At 33.7% G+C, this 21,365-nt stretch overlaps 1 protein-coding gene across 2 annotated transcripts in view; it reads right to left on the bottom strand.

Annotated features, from left to right (window-relative positions):
• Nucleotides 1–21,365, bottom strand: part of COL14A1 (collagen type XIV alpha 1 chain) — a 265,288-nt gene that overhangs the window by 206,509 nt on the left and 37,414 nt on the right. For both annotated transcript variants that reach the window (XM_074201475.1, XM_074201474.1), the window contains exons 3-5: nt 17,898–18,014; nt 12,981–13,124; nt 9,531–9,617 (exon numbers count right to left, since the gene is read on the bottom strand). In XM_074201475.1, the coding sequence (XP_074057576.1) occupies nt 9,531–9,617; nt 12,981–13,124; nt 17,898–18,014 (348 nt within the window). The remainder of the gene's footprint in view (nt 1–9,530; nt 9,618–12,980; nt 13,125–17,897; nt 18,015–21,365) is intronic.

Genomic DNA, 21,365 nt, shown 5'->3' with positions numbered 1-21,365 from the left:
TTATCTAGAAGTGGGATAGATTATGAAATCCCAATAGATTGTTAATGAAACCTTTAAAAGGTTTATGAGGCAAATTAGCTACAAGTGAAAATTTTATTCAGGATTATTAACCAAGTTGTAGTGAAAATGACGTGTTTGGGTTTTGTAATGAACAAAGACTTTATTCAGCTGTGGATCTGTTCATGTTCTTTGACTCAGAGACCAGGGGAAAAAGGGAGATTCTTTCACCAGAACTAGTTCCTATGCTGGTCATTCATGGTTTGAGGAGCTGTGGTAGGGCTCTTCAGAGCCTAGGACTCAAATGAAGATCATAGCTACCCAGAACTTTGGGCAGATATGTCGTTGGTGTCAGTCAATAGGGTCTTGACCAAGAGGCATATCACAGTTGGATGAAATGAGCCCGAGGCTGGTCCTAGATGACTTTGTTAGCTGTTCAAGAAGCTAGTTTATCTATGGTACTTGAAATCACACTTTTACTAAGTTCTGGTCACCACTCTCTGATATTAAACAGCTACTGTCTGGGCTCAGACTTGGCCCAGTCCTGTCACTCTGTCACCTTCCCAATATCCTTCATGTGATGCTCAAAAATGTCAACCTGGTGGCTGACCCCAAAGTCATCTTCTAGGTCACTGCAAAGTCTCTGCTCCAATCACATCTAGACTGAGACACCTATATCCTCATCTCTACCATCTTCACCATGTCAGAATTCAATACAAGCTCCAACAGGAACTTACATGAGTAGGGCTAAAATACTAACAGCAATATTGGTGATTAGCTGTGATGGCCTTGTTCACTTCAGTAGCATGATAATCAAAGACAATTCTAAAAGATTTGTGATGGAAAATACCATCCATATCCAGAGAAGGAACAGTGGAGTTTAAATGCAGACCAAAATATTTTAAATGTTGTCTTATGTACAATGGGTTTTTTCTCTCTAATGTTTTTCCAATTTGATTCTTCCTTACATATATAGCTTATATTGGATTGTTTTTCTGTCAGGAAGGGAAAGGAGGAAAGAAGAAAAATGTAAAACTCAAAACCTTGCAAAAAAATGGTCCTTGAAAACTATCATATGAAGATGTAAAAACAAACAAATAAACAAAAAAAAATCTGTTCCCTTTACCAATATGAATCACAACCCCTCTATATCTAGGCAATTGTCCATATCTTTCCAATAAATCTTCTATCAAGAGCACACTTAATATCTCAAGGGGACAACCCTAGCACTTGGGTTATCTATCTTTATTCTCATCATAAGTGTTTACAATTAGTCATTCTGCCTCTTTTTTACATTCCATATACCTCTTCAACACTTTGTGTACTCATTACCACCAGAAACATACTTCAGTCTGCTGATTTATATCCATCATGCATCTTTCCATTGCCCTCTGGGTCATATGTAATTATGATGCTTCTGAGACAGTTAGTTCTGCTCCATAATTCTCAACCACATAACATCATTGGAATATTGGTATTCTAGAGGTGAGTTGTTATGGCAGTGAGAAATATAGCATTATTGAAAGATCTATGTCATTTCCTCCATGTTTCCATCTTGATTTATTTTTTGCTAACCAATTCTAGGTCTTTGTCATTATCTGTCTGTGGCACTTGTCTAAGATATGTGTGGACTAACTTAATTTCAGCCAAAACAATATGGGCTTTTATCCACTTTGTTTTCTCAATGTGAATATTTACATAGATATCGTTCCCATTACTGCTTTTTATTTAATTATTTTCCCCATTAGTCTCTGAGAAAACAATGCTGTTTTAGGAATCAGAACAATTGGTGTGATTTGATCTATGATAAGCATCAGCTAGAGCATCTTACTTGGGTTCTGCACTGCATAGTTTTTTGGTGAGGCAATGGGGTTAAGTGACTTGACCAAGATCGCACAGCTGATTCCAGGGCCAGTGCTCTCTCCATTGTGCCACCCAGCTGCCCCTCCACAGGATATTTTTGATAAGATGAAGAACATCTTAGGTAAGCATACAAACATTCTGGGTTCCTATTTTCTACCTCATTAAATGACAGCATTTATCACTGGACATTTATTCATTCAGTCAACATTTATTTAGTAAATATTATGTGTAGACCTCTGTTGAAGATACTAGGAGAATACAAATTTTAGACAAGATACTGTTTCTGGTATCTATAGTCTAATGGTAAGATATGGTGAGATAAGAAACACAGATAACTATAATATACAATATTACATATTAAATACAATAGAAAAGTGCAAAGCAAATGTTATGTAAGTTCCATTAGCTAAATAACTTGGTCTTAAATTATGTGTGTATGCATGCATGCGTGTGTGTGTGTGTGTGTGTGTGTGTGTGTATGTGTGTGTGTGTAAGGGAGGATCCATGTATGAGAAGGACCTTCAGGGCTACATTTTGTTTTCTGAGTTAAATGTGATTTTTTAAAATCAATTAATGAAAGGTACATTGGTATATTTGAAAAATTCAGGGCAGTAGAAAAATTAATATATAAGATGGTTCCTCAATGATTTCCTCTTAGCTGAGGGGGACAAGACTTGACTGGGATGAATCAGCATAGAGCAGCTGTGACCTGAATCAGTGGAAAAAGTAACCACAACAACAACAAAAAAAACCAGGAATCTCTGTTAGTCCTCTTAAGTATAACCAACCACTTAATGGATAAGGAAACTAGAACACAGACCAGTTGTGACTTGTCCATGTTCCATTCGATTCCAAAGCACATTTGTTAAATTGCCATTTTGCTAATGTTTTGCTAAACTGTAGGGATGCAAAGAGAAAAATTAAAAAGTCCTTTGCCCTCAGGGAGCTTACATTCTAGAAGCTTAATATCAGAGGCAGTATTGGAAACTGAGTCTTCCACACTATACTACTCACTCTGAAAACTTGCTCCATCTGGGAAAAGATAGTTATCTCCAAAAGAGTAACTTTTAGATACTAATTAAAGCTTTATTTTTATCCCATTGTAAAGGCAAAAAAAATACAAGATAGGGCAAAGGGAGAACAAAATAACCTATCCTCAATTTTTCAGAAAATTAACTTATCTGAATAAGGCATCCAATTCCACTTCAAACATAATAGGACAATTTTTACAAAGAAAAGAAAGCAAACAATCTTATTTACTGAAATCAGAGAGAGACCCATGTCAGTCTTTTCTATCAAACTAAGATCTTTTTTTTAATGGAAACACTGCATTCCAGGACCAAACAGTATCAACAAAGGAAAACTCATTTGGGCCAAAAAAGCCATCCATTCATGGGAACAATTGGGCTAGGATTGTATTTAGCTCAAAGGCAAATACTTCTTTTATTCATAAGTTTGTTTTGCTTTGGATTACTGAATATGTACAGTAGATGGCAATTGAGCCTGCAACAATTTAACCACACAGAAACTTCATCTGAGGATTTTAGATCTTTCCATTTAAACTGAACTTTTTTAAAAAATGAGAAATGTTTTATGGTATCTGAGTCACTCACTCGATAGTATCTTGCACAAATATAATTCAGACCATAGGCAAGAACTGGGGCCATTGATAGTTTAGTGTATTCCTCAAAATTGACAATTCCTTAAAGTGGGGTCTTAAATGGGCATATGGAGATTACAAAAAAGAGGGTTGCATTAAGCACTGATGAGGCCCCCTCTGAAAAATAAACATGGTAGACTCCTTCCAGTTCCCTTTCCAAGGGTGCCCATGTCAGAAACTCCCTGGGTAGTTATATTTGTTATCCTGATCAGGGCATTTATCTAAGGCAGTGTTACATACCACTGCTTCCTCACTTTACCTTCCTTTTCTCATTTCATCCTAGTTGTAATGGTAGGGGAAAAGTAAGGGAGGGGAAGAACTGGAAAAATAGATTCTAAAAACAGAAGGACCAAAGGATCTTGGAACCATCTATTTATCCATTATTACAAGGGTTCAGGTTGTGTCCTGGATGCCTTTGGTGATCTGACAAAACTTATGGACTCCCTTCTCCCTTCTCAGAATAAGGTCTGTAATACACAAAATAAAATATTTAAGATTACATTATATTGAAATGAAGTTATTAATTTTTTAAAAGTTCATAGACCTGGGTTGAGAATTTTTTGATTGTATACAATCATTTACAAAGTCTTGTTGATCCTAAGTCTACAATATTCTTCCTGTTCTCTCCATTCATGCCACAACTCATATAGTTCAAGTCCTAATTACCATCTTATCTAGATTATCTGGATCTCTTATCTGGCAAGAGCCTCCTGTAATAATATTTGGTGTCCATGCTTTCAATCTGTCCCCACTCCAATACATCCACCACACAGCTCATAAACTGACATTTCAAAAGCACAGGGTGGACCTTGCTTAAGAAGCTTCAGTGTTCAGAGCTCTACAGGCTCTAGGCAAAATATAAACTAGAGGCAGTTTCCCAGTGGATAGAGTGCTGAGCTTGGGGTCAGGAAGACTCATTTTTGTGAGTTCAAATGTGGTCTCACACACTTACTTTTTGTATGACCCTGGGCAAATCACTTAACCTAGTTTGCCTCAATTTTCTCATAAAAAAATGAACTGGAAAAGAAAATGGCCAACCACTCCAGTATCTTTGCCAAGAAAACCCCAAGTGGGGGCATGAAGAATGGGAAACAATCAAAACAGAACCAAAATACAAAATTCATCTATTTGGTATTTAAAGCCCTCCATAATCTGATTTATACCTATCTTCTAAATTCGTCTCACTCTTTCTCACATAATTTTTTACATCATACTGGTCTATGAACTGTTCACCTTCTACAGAACTCCACATTACATATCTGTGTCTATGTACAAGTCACTTACCCTGCTCAACTAGTGAAACTCCTCTCTCTTTTCAAGATTCAATTCAAGTGTTACATTTCCTCATTATTTCTCTTCCACATAAATTACTTTATATGTCTGTGCATGTATTATGTTCTATTTGCTTTTCTCTGCCATGCTACCTCTCCCTAATAAAATGTAAGATCTTTGACTTGTCTCATTAGTATTTGTGGAATTGAACAACATATACTCAATCCAGGGCAAGGGTTCTCAACATGGAATATGGGAACAATTTTCAGGGAATCCATTAGGTTTGAGGTGGAAAAATGATATCTTTATCATTTCACTAACCTGCAACTAAAATTTGACTTTTCCTTCAGTAATGATTGTAGGCACCAACCAATTAATAGTTCCAAAGTCTTTGTCATCAACAGAAATCATAGATAGCTTCATAGCCCATTAGAGTTGTTATCAAAATCTCAAATACTTTGAAAATGAATACTTTGAAATTTCTGTAGTTATTAGAGCCAAAGCTAGTTTGTAAATAATTGTGGTCTTCCTTTCTACAAATTGTACTACAACGTAATGGGTTTCCTTTATAATTTAATGTATTTTATGGTATTTAAAAACATTATTCTGGGAAAGGTTCATATACTTCACCTGACTGCCAAAAAGGGGGTCCATGGAAAAAAAGTTAAGAACTCTTGACCTGGAATTTCCAAATCCTGATCTCTAAGTACTCCCATTGTTGTCAGTGGCATCAATTTTACCATGAATTTAATTGCATTCTTTTGGATAGCATGCTGAAACTAGAATTAGGAAGAACTCAATTTAGATTATACTTCCCATGATAACTATGTGCACATGGCTAATCTCCCCAAGATATACTGGGATTAATCGTACCCATTCTCATCTATCTCTATGAGTTGATGAGAAGCCCAAATGAGATGACCAACAGAAAATACTTTGCTAACTTTAACATGCTACACAATCAGTTATTATTACATTATTTCATATTAATAGCAAATAATTATATTTAATAATCTAAAGCAACTTCAAATTGCAGTATCTGCATGATAAGTCAAAAGAAACCACCAAATTCAAAATAACTTTGAAATACAAAATAACACAAATTGTATCTCACATCAATCAAATGAGGATGGAAAAATAAAGCTAGAAAATAACAAGCAGCAATGTCCCAATCAGCATTGACCTCCCCCTTTTTTCGCTTTTGAAGAGTGGCTTAACTTGTTCCCATATGGACAATAGTTGATTCTTCAGATTAAGTCCTTTGGAATTTTTCCACTGATTTGCCAAAGGGAGGAATCTTAGAAACCAAGGTCTCCTCTTCTAGGTCTTCAATCTTTGCTACTAGTATCACCCTTCCCTTGTTTTGACACTCAAATTAAACATAATAGTGAGAAAGGAAGATTAAAAGCTATTCCTTTCTTAGGAAGCAAGTCCTAAGATATAAATCATCTGTATTTACCCAAGCCTTTCCATATGTCTAACATTCTGGGAAAGATTTCTCTTAGTGTTTTTTTTTCCTTTGCCACAGAATTGAAACGTGTTTCCCTTTCTAACCTCAAAAGATAATACTATAAATCTGTTTTCCATATGGCTCATATCATCCAAAATCATGTTTTTCTTTTAAATGTCATTAATTTCTTCCTTATTAAATTAAGGGCTGCTAAACATATTTTAAAACTGTAAGCTAATGTCATAATCACAACCAGGATGGGCAAGGATGGGTCTGATCAAGGATATAGATTCAGATAGACCCATTGAGGAAAAAAAATCAGCTAGGGAAGAATCCAATAGGATACCAGATTGAGTAAAAGATTTAGCCATCAGCAAAAAGTCAATGTTCTCAACAGGCAAGTGGAACACAAAAATCAGGAAATCTGATATACAACAGAAGAAGGTCCAGGCATGTAGTCTGAGTCAGAATCAGATATTAGAGATTCAATTCCAAGGCAGCTTTTGTTTAACAACAAACCTCATCTGAAGGGCAATTCACAAAACCAACAAACTAACTGGTAGAAAGGAAACTCCCAGAAATCAGTTATGTGTTTCCTAAAACTGAAATCATGTGATATTATAAAACTAATTTTGTCTTTTCATATTTGACCTATCAGAAGGACTAGTAATCAGAGAAAGTACTTTAGAAAGCTATTTCAAATCTTAATATATTGATAGCATTTGAAAAGGAAATATGTGTGTGTCTAGATGGTGAAAATGAATGGAGATAATGACAAGAAGACAGATTTAGTAATGACATAATAGTTGTCTTCAAATGCATGGAGGCCTTTTGTCTTGAAGAAGAGAGAAAGGATTGTTAACTTTGCAGAACTAAGAATAATGGGTAGAAGTCCAAAAAAAAGGAAGATTTATATACAAAACAAAGAAAAACTTCAAACAGAGCTGTTCTAAAGTGGAATGGATTGCCATTTAGGGATGGTGTGTTTCTTTATTAGAAAACTTCAAGCAAAGAATAGCTAACTTCTTCTTAGGATTATTATAGAGAAGATTCTTAATGATATATAGGTTGGACAAGATCAAAGGTCTCTTGCAATTCTGAGATTCTGTGACTCCCTGATTATTTTTTTAACAAAAAGGACAGAATATTTGTTGTTTTTGCTTGCCTCTTACAATGTCCTCTTTTCAACGCTTTATGATTCTGTGAAATCATATTTAAATTGATTTTATGAAGTCATATTTTATACTATGAAGTTATATTTTAGTATTTGCATAGATATATTTCCATTAGACTGTAAAGACTTTGAGAGTAGAAACTGTTTTACTTTTCTTTACAGCACTTAGACACAGTGCTGCCAAGCACATAGCAAGCATTTAATAAATGGTTTTTTACTAACTGACTTACTGTTGCACAAGCAAAACACTCCACCTCTTGACTCTGAGTATTTTCTCTGACTGTCTTTCATGCTGAGAATGCTCTTTCTTCTCTCCCCAGCCTACTGATGTTCCTGACTTCTTTTAAGTCCCAGCTAAAATCTCAACTTTTCCTGAAAGCTTTCCCCATCCTTTCTCAATTACAGTTCCTTCACTCTGGTAATTAATCCTATATATATATACCTTGCTTTGTATGTATTTGTTTGCATGTTTTCTCACCCATTAAATTTTAAGCTCCATGAGAGCAGGAACTATCTTTTATCTCCTTTCATGTCTCCAGTATTTAGTACATTGCAAGTACTTAATAAATATTTATTGATTGACTAATTGACTGTCACTACACGATATTTTGAAGTTTTTTTGCAAGACAATGAGTTTATGTAACTTACCCAAGTTACTTATTAAGTGTCTTAAGTGTATTACATGTCTGAGGTCAAATTTGGACTCAGGTCCTCCTGACTTCAGGGCCAGTGCTCTATATACTACACCACCTAGCTGCTGCCCCCTACATGATATTTTAAAGTGTTCATGCTGGGGCAAGAGATGAAAACTGTAAAATGTTTCTTTGCTTATGATATCAATACTTTAAATTTTATTTTACTAGCTATCTGAAAAAGGTAAACAATAATTCTACCTAAAGAAAGAAAATTGTTTAAATTTTTGTTTCTGTTTTTCCTTTTTCAAACTTGTGAAAGCAAAGTCCTGTGTTTTTCATATTTACATTATATCATTGTTGCTTTATGGTAGTTAGACATGGTACACATCTCTCTCTCTGAAGAACTAAGAATGAATTTTCACAGAGAGGGCAATAGGTGAGTGTAAAAGTCTGCAGAATATACCCAAAAAAGGACTCTTAAAGGAAAACAGTAGTAAAGGAAATCAAGAAAATTTAAAATAGGAAGAGGGAAACAAAGTCTGGTCATATAGAAAGATTGATTGGAGGTGGATTAATGGCAATAGTTTCCCATGGACAACATGATGCTGGAAGGGGCAAGAAAGACCTTCAAACATTGAGTGGACCCCCATTACAAACTTTTTGGGAAGACTTATACAGGATGGTTAGGAATGTATGCATTTGGCTCTGCATTTTTAGAGGAAACTCTAAAATCTATCAATCAATCAATAAACATTTATTAAATACTTACTATGTACCAGGCTCTCCAAGTGCTGGTAATACAAAAAAAAGACAAAAGAAGCTCCCCTCTCAAGGAACTCACAGACTAATGGAAACAGATCTACTTAATTAATTAAATATAGTTTCATAGATTTAAAGAAAGTTCAGATTTGTGAGGTGTTGAAAAACAGATAAAAAGAAACAAAGTGAATCACTTTTTGTAGATAAAATGATGGTGTATAAAATTCTATATAAATATGAATTGATTATAACAAAAAAAGATATCCAGATAAAAAGGTATTGATGCCTTCAGACAATGACTGAGCTATGTGGGTAGATTAAATAGTATATTTTTATCCAGGAATGTGAGGTCCTTGAATTCAGTGATCACTTTTTTTTTTATCATTGTACACACAGTACCTAGGATATGGGAGACATACAGTGTTTAATAACTGTTGATTTATAATTGATTTTTCCCTATCTTTACAAATAAATTTAACTGTACCTCATTCCTTAAATGTGTTTTCACTATCATGGAATCTAGACTTTTGTTTTACTCCCAAACCTTTACAGTTGCAAAACAAAGAGAAGTTTTCTAATGTTGACATTAGAAATGAGAAGAGTACTTGCAATCACTAAGATGTCAGCTACTGACTGCTGCAAAACTAGAAAGAACATTCATAAAAAAACAATTATGAGATGGATTCCCCAAAGAAATAATGTAGCCAAAAGATAACTGACCTTGTGGTGGAGATGGCTTACTTCCATTGCCTTTGTCTACAGCTTTGACTCTGGGTTTAGGCTCTTTTTTTTTCTCTAAATCTTTAACTGAAAGAAAATAAATATTTTGATTGGTTTAAATCAATACTAGGAATAATACTAGGGAATCATCAAAAGTATCAAGTGTAATAATTGTAATGACAATAATAGCTAGAATTTGATTTGCAAAACACTATGTATATACATATATATAAACTCATATAATCATCACAACAACCTTGTAAAATAGATTGTTACTATTATCCCCATTTTGCAAAAGTTTCAAAAAAGTTCACATTTTACATTGGTAGAAGGGGATTTCCTCATCAGAAATTCCCTATACCAATAAAATCAGGCCTGGAAAAACCAAAAATAAATTGTAAAAATCTGAAATAGAAGAAAAATTATAGATCAACTATTAAAACCCTTTCATTTTATGGAGGAAATTAGAACTCTGATCTGTAAGAAGACTTGCCCCAAATTACTTGCCCCAAGAACCTACATCTTCTGATCTACCTATATCCAGGGTTCTTTTCATTCTAGCAAAAACTAAATTATTTCCTTTTTTACATTTACTTTCTTTATTGATAAACTATTTTTTAATTCAGTAAAAAATTCATACAAATTCACTAGTTTCTTCATAGTCTTCATTCTCCTCTATCACAACATCTGACTATTACGTTTTGCTAACAAATATACTGAATAAGAGAATCAGGATCCACAAATTGATAGACTAAAACAGGTGTCAATCAGGAGGCTGGTGGGAGACATGAAGACCCCCAGCACTCCACACCAAAATGTAATTAGAGAATATTTAAGAAAATAAATGCAAAAACAATAAAACATAGATAATGTATTTTTCTAAATCAATATGTAGTTTGCAGGGATCCTTATATAAGATTTAGTAAATCCTGGTTCTATATGAGTTTGAGGCCACTTGGGTATGAATCTAATAAAATGAACTTTAATAGGGATAAATTTAATCCTAAACTTCTGGGAGGTAAGACCTGTGATTTCATTGATAGAGGTAGTTCCCAGTGAGGAAACATCTTCTCCCAATATGGATTATTCTCTACTCTGCAATTTATAATTATCGGTAATTTCCTATGGCATTGAGCAATTAAATTACTTTGCTAGGGTCATATACCAATTAGGTATTTGAGGTAGCAGTCAAAGTCAGGTCTTTTTTTTCCTCAGGGACCACCAACATTATGTTTCTGTCCATTATGTTTCAGTTCAGAAAATCAACTTCACAAGAAGAGAATGAGATAAGTTGAATAGACAATAATTTGTCTTTTCCAATTTAGAATTCTTTGACATTATATCATTGTATTTCTTTTATTTCTCTTCATCTCCTAAATCCATTTTTTTCATTATGGTTTTAATGCACCTAATATAGAAAAAATGATCATGGTTGCAGGAATGTTGTAGTGAGCTAATCAATGGACTTGGATTTAAGAGACCTGGGTTTAGATCAAAGTTGTGATTCTTACTTGTATATGACTCATTGCAAACTCTTTTGCTTACCCTCTAAATATGAGTATTTTATAAATGACTCTTCTTAGTTCTCTCCTTTCTATATATTTTCTTCCTCAGTCATCTCAAAACTAGGATCACCGTATGCACATTACAGAAAAGTAGATTTCAAATCAATATAAGGGGAGAAATTCTGGCAATGAAAACTATCCATTAATGGAATGGAGTGCCAGTGGAGGCTACTGAATTCCCCTCACTTAGCGTGAGGTCTTTAGTGGGGGAGGCTGGATAATAACTCACCAAGGATGTTATAGATAAGATGTATGTTTGAGTAAGAATTGAACAAAGACCTTGAATTTCCCCTCCCTATTCTGCAGTTCTATGAGTTTTACCCTCATTTTCCTTGGTTCAACCATTAAGATTTTTTGGAGAACCAATGACAGCTATGGCAATATCTTGCGGTGAAAAAAAACTAGATATGGAAATGCAAAGTGGAAAAGAAAACTTTCTAAACAAACTTGTTTTTATTTCATTATTGAAAGTTGTTATTCAGGTAAAACTAATCTTTCATGTTGGCCAACAAAAATATGTTTTAGCTAACAAAATAGCATACTTAAATATCATTTATCTAATTATTTACTGAAAACATTTTCTCCTTGATTTTTCCAGCTTAGCAAAGCAAGCTGAAAACAACTTTTGCTACTATTAAGTGCTCTGAGAAAGACCCTATTTGAAAAGAGCTTTAATCCTAACCATGGTCTCTTAGACCGCTCAAAGTTGATCTAAGAGCTTACCTTTACATATTCCATCAATCTAAACCCACTTCCTTGCTTCTCACCATCTATTTAACAAAGTTCTTTCCTTCAATCCTAGTAATCTGTCAAGAACCTTAAAAAAGGGAAAATGGAAGGCTAACAAAAATGAGACAGGAAATTGATTTATTTTAAGGGGTAGAAAATAGTCCCAGAGGTTTCTGACATTTTGAGGCCAAAAAGAATGCATCTTTTAAGACAGCCAAGTGTTCTGCTGGCTGGTATATTAAGCATTATCTAGGAATTCAACAGGGTATTATTATTTATATGATCAATGTGATACTATTTTAATTAATAATTAGCAAAACAATATTTATACTCCTGTAGATTTGTGATCTCACCAGTGTCTATATATTCCTTCTAAGGTAATTCCCCATTGTGAAGAACACAAAGCATCCATGCATGTCCTTTTGGTATGATTCTTGTCCATGTCCTCCTGAAAATTTGCTATGAAAAAAATCATCCAATATGCTAAAGGCTACCTCAATATGGAACCTCTGTGCTCTCAAAGGCTGTGTCAGCAAAGCACAGGATCTCAGCAAATGCCAATATGCTGAAAGACTTTGAGTATGGTCTTCATCTGAGAAGTAAAATAACTAAGGGTAGAGAAATCAAAGATCAGTCAGCTGATCATTTGATGATGGTTAAATAAAAAAGTATATCATTTTAAAGGAACTTATGGCTTTTTTTTTATTAAAAAAAACATAATTATAGCATCAGAGGTCCCAAACCATCTGAGAGAGGTTGGATAACCTTTCACTTCAAACTTAAAATCCCTTTCTTTAGTAATTGAGTAGAATGGTATAGATTTTCCTACCACTTTCTCTTGTTTCTTTGCACATGTACAAAATTTTCCAAAAAATGTAGAAGGAAACTGCAATCGAATCAAACTCAATTTACATAGTTGTGAGTTCCTTGAAGATGAGGATAGTGTCATATATATCAGCACCTCCCAAAAGTCACTTATATGTATATAACATGAATTTAATTTGATGAGGCATTTAATTTTTATGCTAAGCATTAATTAATTAATTAATTAGATTAAGTATATTTGAATGAACAACAAAGAAGAAAGAAATTCTAGGCTGCCTACTAGGCACCATTTAAGACAATTCAAATTCAATGCTTAATGATGAATGCATACTTCTGAATTGGCCTTGGGCAGGTTTACTTTCTTCATCTTTATCAAATGCAATAAGTTGTACTGCATAGTTCTGGTCTGGCAAAAGACCTTGAATGATGGCTTTATTTGCACTATTCTGAAGAGTCAACTGGTTGGTTTTTCCACCTAAAATGAAACAGATATATTGTTGAAGAGTGTATATTAAGAGAATTTTATTAGATAACATATAGACAATCAAGATTGTACATAATACTACTAGGTCTGCATTCCAAAGAGAACAGAAAAAGGGGGAAAGGATCCACATGTACAGAAATCTTTATAGCAACTCTTTTTCTGGTATCAAAGCACTGGAAATTGAGGGAATGTCCATCAATTGGGGAATGGCTGGACAAGCTGTGGTATATGAATGCAAAGAAATACTATTTTTTGATAAGAAATTATGAAAAGATAGATTTCTGAAAAACCTGAAAAGACTTACATGAGCTGATGCTGAGTGAAGCAGAGTGAGCAGAATCAGGAGAAGAGTGTACACAATAACATTGATGTGATGATAAACCATGATAAACTTAGATCTTCTCAGTATTAACAGTAATCAAAGACAATTCTAAGAGATGTGATGGAAGCTGCCATTCACATCCAGAGAAAGAATTATGAAGTCTGAATGCATAATATTTACACTTTTTAAAATTAATTTCTTGTTTTTCATGGTTTTTCCTTTTTGTTCTGATTCTTTTTTCACAAGACTAATATGGAAATGTGTTTAACATGATTGGATGTTTGATATATCAAATTGCTTGCTGTCTTGGGGAGGGAGAGGGGAAAGGAAGAAGAAGGAAAAATTTGGAACTCAAAATTTTACAAAAATGAATGTTCATAAAACTATATTTATATGTAATAGGAAAATACTATTAAGAGTTTTTGAAGTTTTTAAGTTAAAAAATAATTTTAATAAAACATCTGAAAAATTACTCATATCCCATTTCATTTGACCTTATACTTCTTGACATGAAACTAGCTTGATCTATTCTTTCAATATTAATATCATATATTTATATTTATGATATATAGATATATATATATATATGTTGGATTTAACAGAAGATAACTGAGATGCCATGATGCAGAACAAAAACAATGAATTTGGAGTCAAGAGGTCTGAGGTCAAATCCAAGCTCTGATCATTACTCGTAATATAATCATGGGGAAACTTTGAATCTTATTTGTAAAATGTATTATCTATCTAAAAATTGTATTGACAATATTATAAAGAAGGTTCTTTAGAAAACAAAGTACTATATAAAAATTGAATTTATGAATGCTAGTAATAATTATTATAAAAACTGGCAAATCTCTAAAGGTCCTTTCCTTATCAGTAAAACAAGCATAATGTTTATGTTGTTAAATCCAAAGAACTATTATGAAGAAATCACTTACAGAGCAATATAAATATTAGTTGTCACTATTTCAATTGATCCTCACAGAAATGTAAAATAGGTAGTAAAAACAATATTCTCCCCATTTGATGCATGGATTAAAAGAGTAGAATTGCCACAAAAGTCTAGACAATTAAAATGAAATTAGACCCGTACAGAAATTGTTTTTATACAAAATCTTTCAACTCAGTCCACTGTCAGCTCAACACACTGTAGAAATACATTTCCTTTTAAGAAGGGAAGATAGCAAATACTATCAGCAATTTAATTCTGAATGGAAAGAATTGTTTTTTATTCTTAAAACTGAAGAGAAGTCTAGACCAATAAAAGTTATATTCCACGCTGTAATTCTTCTTTAGTACCTATGAAAGAAGTCAAACATCCTGATTCATGGAGCAATTTAAACACCTTCAATTCTATCCCTGGCCTTGAAAATCTTGAAGAACAACGAGTGAGGTGATCTCTGTTACCTATATGCTTAAAAATGAATATGCAGCCAACCATTGCAGTTTTTGGCCTATTGTCCCTGTTAAAGGGTAGGAAGACTATTAGATCCTCTTCAGCTCAGGATACTGAAATATAGTAAGACTAAAATTGATTGGGTATCTTCAAGAAGTCTAGTACCAATATGATGAGGTTCCAAAGGTGGGAGAAAATTGGTCCAGGTGGGAAAGAGAATAGGTCAGAGTTTCGGTAATGATCATCCATGGACTCAATCCAACAATGAGTGGCTTCTAACTGGACAAAATAAGAAGATCCATCTTTTTTGGTGGGGAGGAGTGAATATGTATCTTTTTTTAAGGTCATTAATACATTATCAAGCTAATCTAACAAATATGGCTTTCCTAAAAACTCTGGCAATTTCAAAATTTTCTGGGAAATTCCAACTAAATCTTCTCTAGTCTTCTGTTTTTTCCCCTAGGAAGCATCATTTCCACTGGTACTCATGATAATGTCTATAACTTAAAGTCTTATAGAATTGCCCAAGGCTGAAAGAGATGAGTGTTCACATACCTAGTGTCAGAAGTCTTCCCACTATTCACTATGATGCATTAATGCTCTAAATTTTTAATTTTATGTCACCTTCATTTATAACAATGTCCTTCTCCACTTTCCCACTCAAAAAAGTCATCTTTTGTTTTTAAAAAATTAATAAAAATTATAATAAAAATAATAAAAACCTAAAAACATTTTAGTAAAACTAATCAAAATATCAACTGAACATGATAGTAAATTCAATTTTCTTTATCCAGTCCTTGATGCCCCAAAAGAAAGGAAGTGCCCTTTTACTCTTTTTCAAGTCTCTTCAAGCTTGTTCATTACAATTTCATGAAGCTTCAGTTTCCTTTCTTGTTGTTCTTTCCATTTGCATTCTCACAATCATTGTGTATATTATTTTCCCAGTTGTGTTTACTTCGTTTTTATCAATTTAAATATCTTCCCATACTTTTCTGAAATCTGTATAGTCATCATTTCTAAACTGCACATTCTTATTCTAATACATTCACCTTTCACAATATGTTTAACCATTCTCTCATTGATGGGCTTCTATCTACTTTTTGAATTCTTTTCTACACAAAAAGTGCTTTGGTGTATCTGGGGCCTTTCTTTCTGCTTTTGATCTTTTTTGGCATTTCTATATCAAAGAGAATTGGTATTTTTGTCACTCTCTTAATATAATTCCAAATTGCTTTCCAGAATGTAGTTATCCTTCCAACAACCTCTTCAATAATAAATACATTGATCCATCTTTTGTCATCTCTAATAATCTACTGGATAAGGATAAAATCTCAGTTTTGTTTTGATATGAAAATTTGGAGCATTAGAAATTTGGAGTAATGTTTCACAAGGCTAAGCATCTGCAATTCTTTTGAGAACTGTTTGTATGAATCCAATGGGCACTGGCTCTAGATCCTATTTGTCCTCTAGACATCTTGGATCGGAGACCTTCATCTCAGATAACTCATCAAATGATTTTCCCTCAATCAATAGTTTCCTTTTTTTGTACTTATATTTTTTCAAGTAAAAGTCTTTTAAATTTCACATATCATGAAAAATAACAATCATGAAGATGAAAAATTTTCTTCTATTGAAAAACAAAACTATTGTGAAAAATAAAAGAAAAGTTATCCTTTGTGATACTTCAATCCCTTGTTAGTTAAGCAATCTCCATTCCCATATGTGAAAGATACCTGATCTGATTCTCTTCTATTTTTTTAAGGTATGTCCTTTTAAGATTTAAGTTGCATATACACTTTGAATTTGTTGAGATATATGATGGATCTAAGCCTAATTTCTGCCAAACTACTGTCTCTCTTTTAAGTAATTGAGTTGGAAGAGAAAGATATATCAGGGCAATTAGCCATAGATCCTATATATTTGTTTTATCACTGAATAAGAAAAGTGTCTCTCTCTATGTCCATCCAAGCATGTGATACCCTCACAATATTCAATAAGTGGCAAAGTTGGAAATATCTCAGTATTAGGGATTAACAGCTGAAAGGAGAAGCCAAGTCACATCAGGTTCTTCCTCCCACCTCTTATCAAAACAAGAATTGTGTGTGGGGGGGGGGGAAGAAAAGTAGAAATACACAATTGGAGAAAATACCTAAAATGAGACTATATTCTCAGATAATCTACTGATATCACAAAGATATCACTTTACCTTTTATACCTTGTTACTCTCGCTCCCCCACTCCTACCAAGGACATATGGGTATGTGCTCATACACACACACACACACACACACACACACACACACACACACACAAATAAATACAGACAGGCCTATACATACATATATGTATGTATGTATGTATACATGTATGCAAATACACAAACATACACATATACCTTTCCAATATATTTCATCATTTTTATACAACATTGTAGAATTCTTTATAAGGTGCTACTTTTTTATAAGTTACTACTATTATATTCTATTACCAAAATTTCATTTGGACACAGGAATAGAAAATATGACATTTGAGCTTTGTCAACTTTAGTTTTGTTAGAAAAAAAATTTCATAATAAGCTTTTCGACTATACAACACCTAATATTTAGAATAGAGAAAGTCCTTCCCTCTTACCTCCCACCTTGATACCACCTACCCCACACCAACCTTGGGTTGGCAACCAAGAGGGTTCAGGTGACCCACTTCTTTCTGTCAAGTCAACTATGCAGGTGGTCTATGAGTGTAATAACTGAACTGTGTATTTCCCATTTCAGTGGGCCAAAAAATGCATCCTGTCACACACTACAGACCAAGAGAATTCTTACTAGACCAGAAATCTGGTCCAGGGAGAATTATCAAAACATTACCAACCATAATGGGCCATAAAAGACTCTCTACTCTAGGAGAAATTATTGCCCTCACTGAAGAAAAAGTTTTCAAGTTTTGAGGATAAAACTACTAAAGACTAATTTTTAAATAATATTTTCAATTCTTATATGAAATCATTTTATTATTCACTACAAAACTTATATTTGAGGGTTTTTCTTTACCTGAATTTGGAGTTACAAGAAGTTTATATCCACTAAATTTCCCTTTGGGAGCTTTCCATGAGATCTGTATACTGTCGTGAGATAATATGCTATATCTTAATCTTGTTGGTGGAGCCACTGAAAAGGAAAACAAAATCTTTTAGAGAATGTATTAAGATATATAAATTTTCTTATTATTGAAAAGCAAAGCTGACACATTTATACACAGAACATTTGACAGCATACCAAAAAATGTGAGTTAAAGTATTAACTTAATTTAGTTTGCCAAAGTAACATTAAACCTAGAGGTACATGGTTTTTCCTGAAGACATACAACAAAAAACAAACAGACAAATGAGTTGGAAGGCAGTGTCTGGCTTAATAAGCAAAGTGAATCAAGCCAAATCTTCTTTTGTTGACTTATGAGGATAGTTTTCTCTTGCTAGATTGACTCAAAGATCTTATCATTACGTTATGCTACATTTGGAACTACAACCAGCTGCATGAGTTTCGCAATAATAAAACCATAGAAATCATTATTACACAAATAGGTACATAAAAATTTAAGGACTAGGTAAAGGGCAACTTGCAATTAAGATGTAAGTATCCATAAATGAGGCCACATCCCACAGCCTTAGAGAATCACACTAAAAAGTTTCCATTTTGCCTCAAATCATAAGATATACGTTGAGTATATATGTTAATGACAGTCAATATAGATAAATAATGGGAGATTGCCACCCACACTTTCTAGGGCCTTCAACACTTCTTACTTGGGTATGTCAACACCTACTCACTCTTTAGGTTGGTTCACTCATGCCAATCTGCCTTTGCCCTGGCAGGTTTAGATTCACAGAGATAGACCACCTATAAAGTTATACTTCTACTCTTAGTGTCCTGGGATAACCTTATGGATGGGAAGTAGATTTTTCCCCTACTCAACACTCCAGATCTTCAACTCCAACAATGTATTTCTCTTTATTTAACCAAATGACTTCTCACAAAATGTGTTGCATTGTTAGAAGCAGCTATTCACATCATAACACATCTTAAACATTACTATTTACTTAGCAATGGGTCAAAATAAATAGTGATAATACTGCATATTAAAATAAATACATAAATAAGAAAATATGTCACAATCTACCTATGAACACACTCTCCCACCTAGAATACTGCATAAGCTTTAGACTGGCTATTTATGAACTTTACAAACTTAGCCTATATTCATATTTCTATCTCCCTCTTTTTTTGTTTTTTTTTTGGTTTTTTGCAAGGCAATGAGGTTAAGAGACTTGCTGAAGGTCACATGGCTAGGTAAGCATTAAGTGGCTGAGGCAAAGTTTGAACTCAGGTACTCCTGACTCCAGGGCCGGTGCTCTATCCACTGCACCACACTTCTATCTCTTACACTATCCACTAAATCCAGAGCTCATAGCAACACAGTTCACGTTGATCCTTTATGCAAAACAAGCAAACCTATTTAGCTCACTAGGATACAAGATAACTGCAAAGTCTGTCTTTCCTTCTGCTTTTCCTTCTTGATCTAGATATGGCAAAAGTCATTTATGAGAAGCTTCACCTTTTCCCAATTCTAGATGGCTCTTGGAAAATGAAATCAATTTTTTCTTCTACCAATCAGGAACTCAGGTCTTCTGTCAGCTCATTGCTTCTAGCTGCTTTTCTTTTTAAGGTTTTTGCAAGGCAAACGGGGTTAAGTGGTTTGCCCAAGGCCACACAGCTAGGTAATTATTAAGTATCTGAGACCAAACTTGAACCCAGTTACTCCTAACTCCAGGGCCGGTGCTTTATCCACTACATCACCTAGCCGCTCTTCTAGCTGCTTTTTAAAACAGCTTTACAACCCCATCTCTCCAGCTTCCTTCCACTTTCAATTCTTCTCATAAAGTTATTTCAGATTCATCTTCTGTCGATGGTTTAAATGAGAGTGTTCTGACTCTTAAAAGATAACCTTTGGGGCGGCTAGGTGGCACAATAGATAGAGCACCAGCCCTGGAGTCAGGAGTACCTGAGTTCAAATCTGGCCTCAGATGCTAAATAATTACCTAGCTGTGTGGTCTTGGGCAAGTCACTTAATCCCGTTTGCCTTGCAAAAACCTTTAAAAAAAGATAACCTTTAAAATAAAGGGTTTACAATTCCCCAAATTCCTCTCTAAAATTGAGAGTTCTTTGACAAAAATATTTCACTCTCCAAACGTTCATGAATATAGTACTGAGTAATATATACATAAACTGATAATCTGTTGAATTTGTAAGTTCTCATATGATTTGACATTTTGGTTTGTGTTCTTGAAATAATTTTTTCTTACTCATATCTTTCCATTTTTAATAAATAAATTTCCCTGCTTCTTTAAAACATCAAACTTTTCATTTACACTTGAAGTATCATTCTACATCATTCACAAGGTGAGTTAAGTCTTTATATTTGCTCCGCAATTCATTTTCTTTCCAAATTGCTCAAATTTGAGATAGTTGGGTGGTGCAGTAAATAGAGCATTGGCCCTGTAGTCAGGAGGACCTGAGTTCAAATCTAGCCTCAGACTCTTGACTATGACTAGCTGTGTGATCTTGGTCAAGTCACTTAACCCCATTGCCTTATCAAAAAACCCCCAACAAAACTGCTCAAATCTCATATAAAATCTGTTTCTTTATATGAATATTTTACAGTTTGTATTAAAACATTGTTGATCTTTTTTTTAGTTTCTGTTGATCTTTTCTAACTCATTTTGGGCATCATAATGGCAAGTTATATCAAGCGTCCTTTGATAGTCACTACAACTCTTTCATGTTTTAAAAAAAACAAAATATTTTTGTCCCTTTCACTACTAAACCACTCCATATGAATAGAGGAGTAACTTAAAGTATAGTACATTTCATATGATGTATGTTGGACATGAAAAACTGGTGACATAATAGACAAAATTGACTCAGCATAACCGTTTTCATGATCAGGAAGATCCTTGTTCTGACACTTAGACACTTGTGATATGAGGTGTGTCACTTAACCATTCAAATTTCTTGGTAATGCTCTAAGTCAATTAGGTACAAGACAGATTACAAGTTTGGATATGTGCTAGTTTAGGCAACACTTCACTGGATGTTGATGCTCCCTATACTGAAGAAATTATAAATCCAATCCCAAAAAGGCACATTGTGATGAATTTGCTAGGTTAACATGATCTTCACATTAAAAAATATACAAAAGACTTTCAAATCCATACAAAAATAGTTATATTCCATAGTCTTTGATCTAGAATGATTTACATTTATATTTATTTATTATATTATTATTTATTATATTTATTATTTACTTATATTTATATTCTATAGAAAGGTAGTGATCAATGAGCTTGTAAATGTAATATTCTCTGACAGCCTATAAAAAAGACAATTCCATATTACCTTGTCTAAGTCACTAAAATTTAACATATTCATGTGATGCTTTGGAATATGTATTGGTACAAAAGT

Source organism: Macrotis lagotis, chromosome X, assembly GCF_037893015.1.
Source record: "Macrotis lagotis isolate mMagLag1 chromosome X, bilby.v1.9.chrom.fasta, whole genome shotgun sequence".
Taxonomy (NCBI): Eukaryota; Metazoa; Chordata; class Mammalia; order Peramelemorphia; family Peramelidae; genus Macrotis; species Macrotis lagotis.
This window is presented reverse-complemented; position numbering and strand designations above follow the sequence as displayed.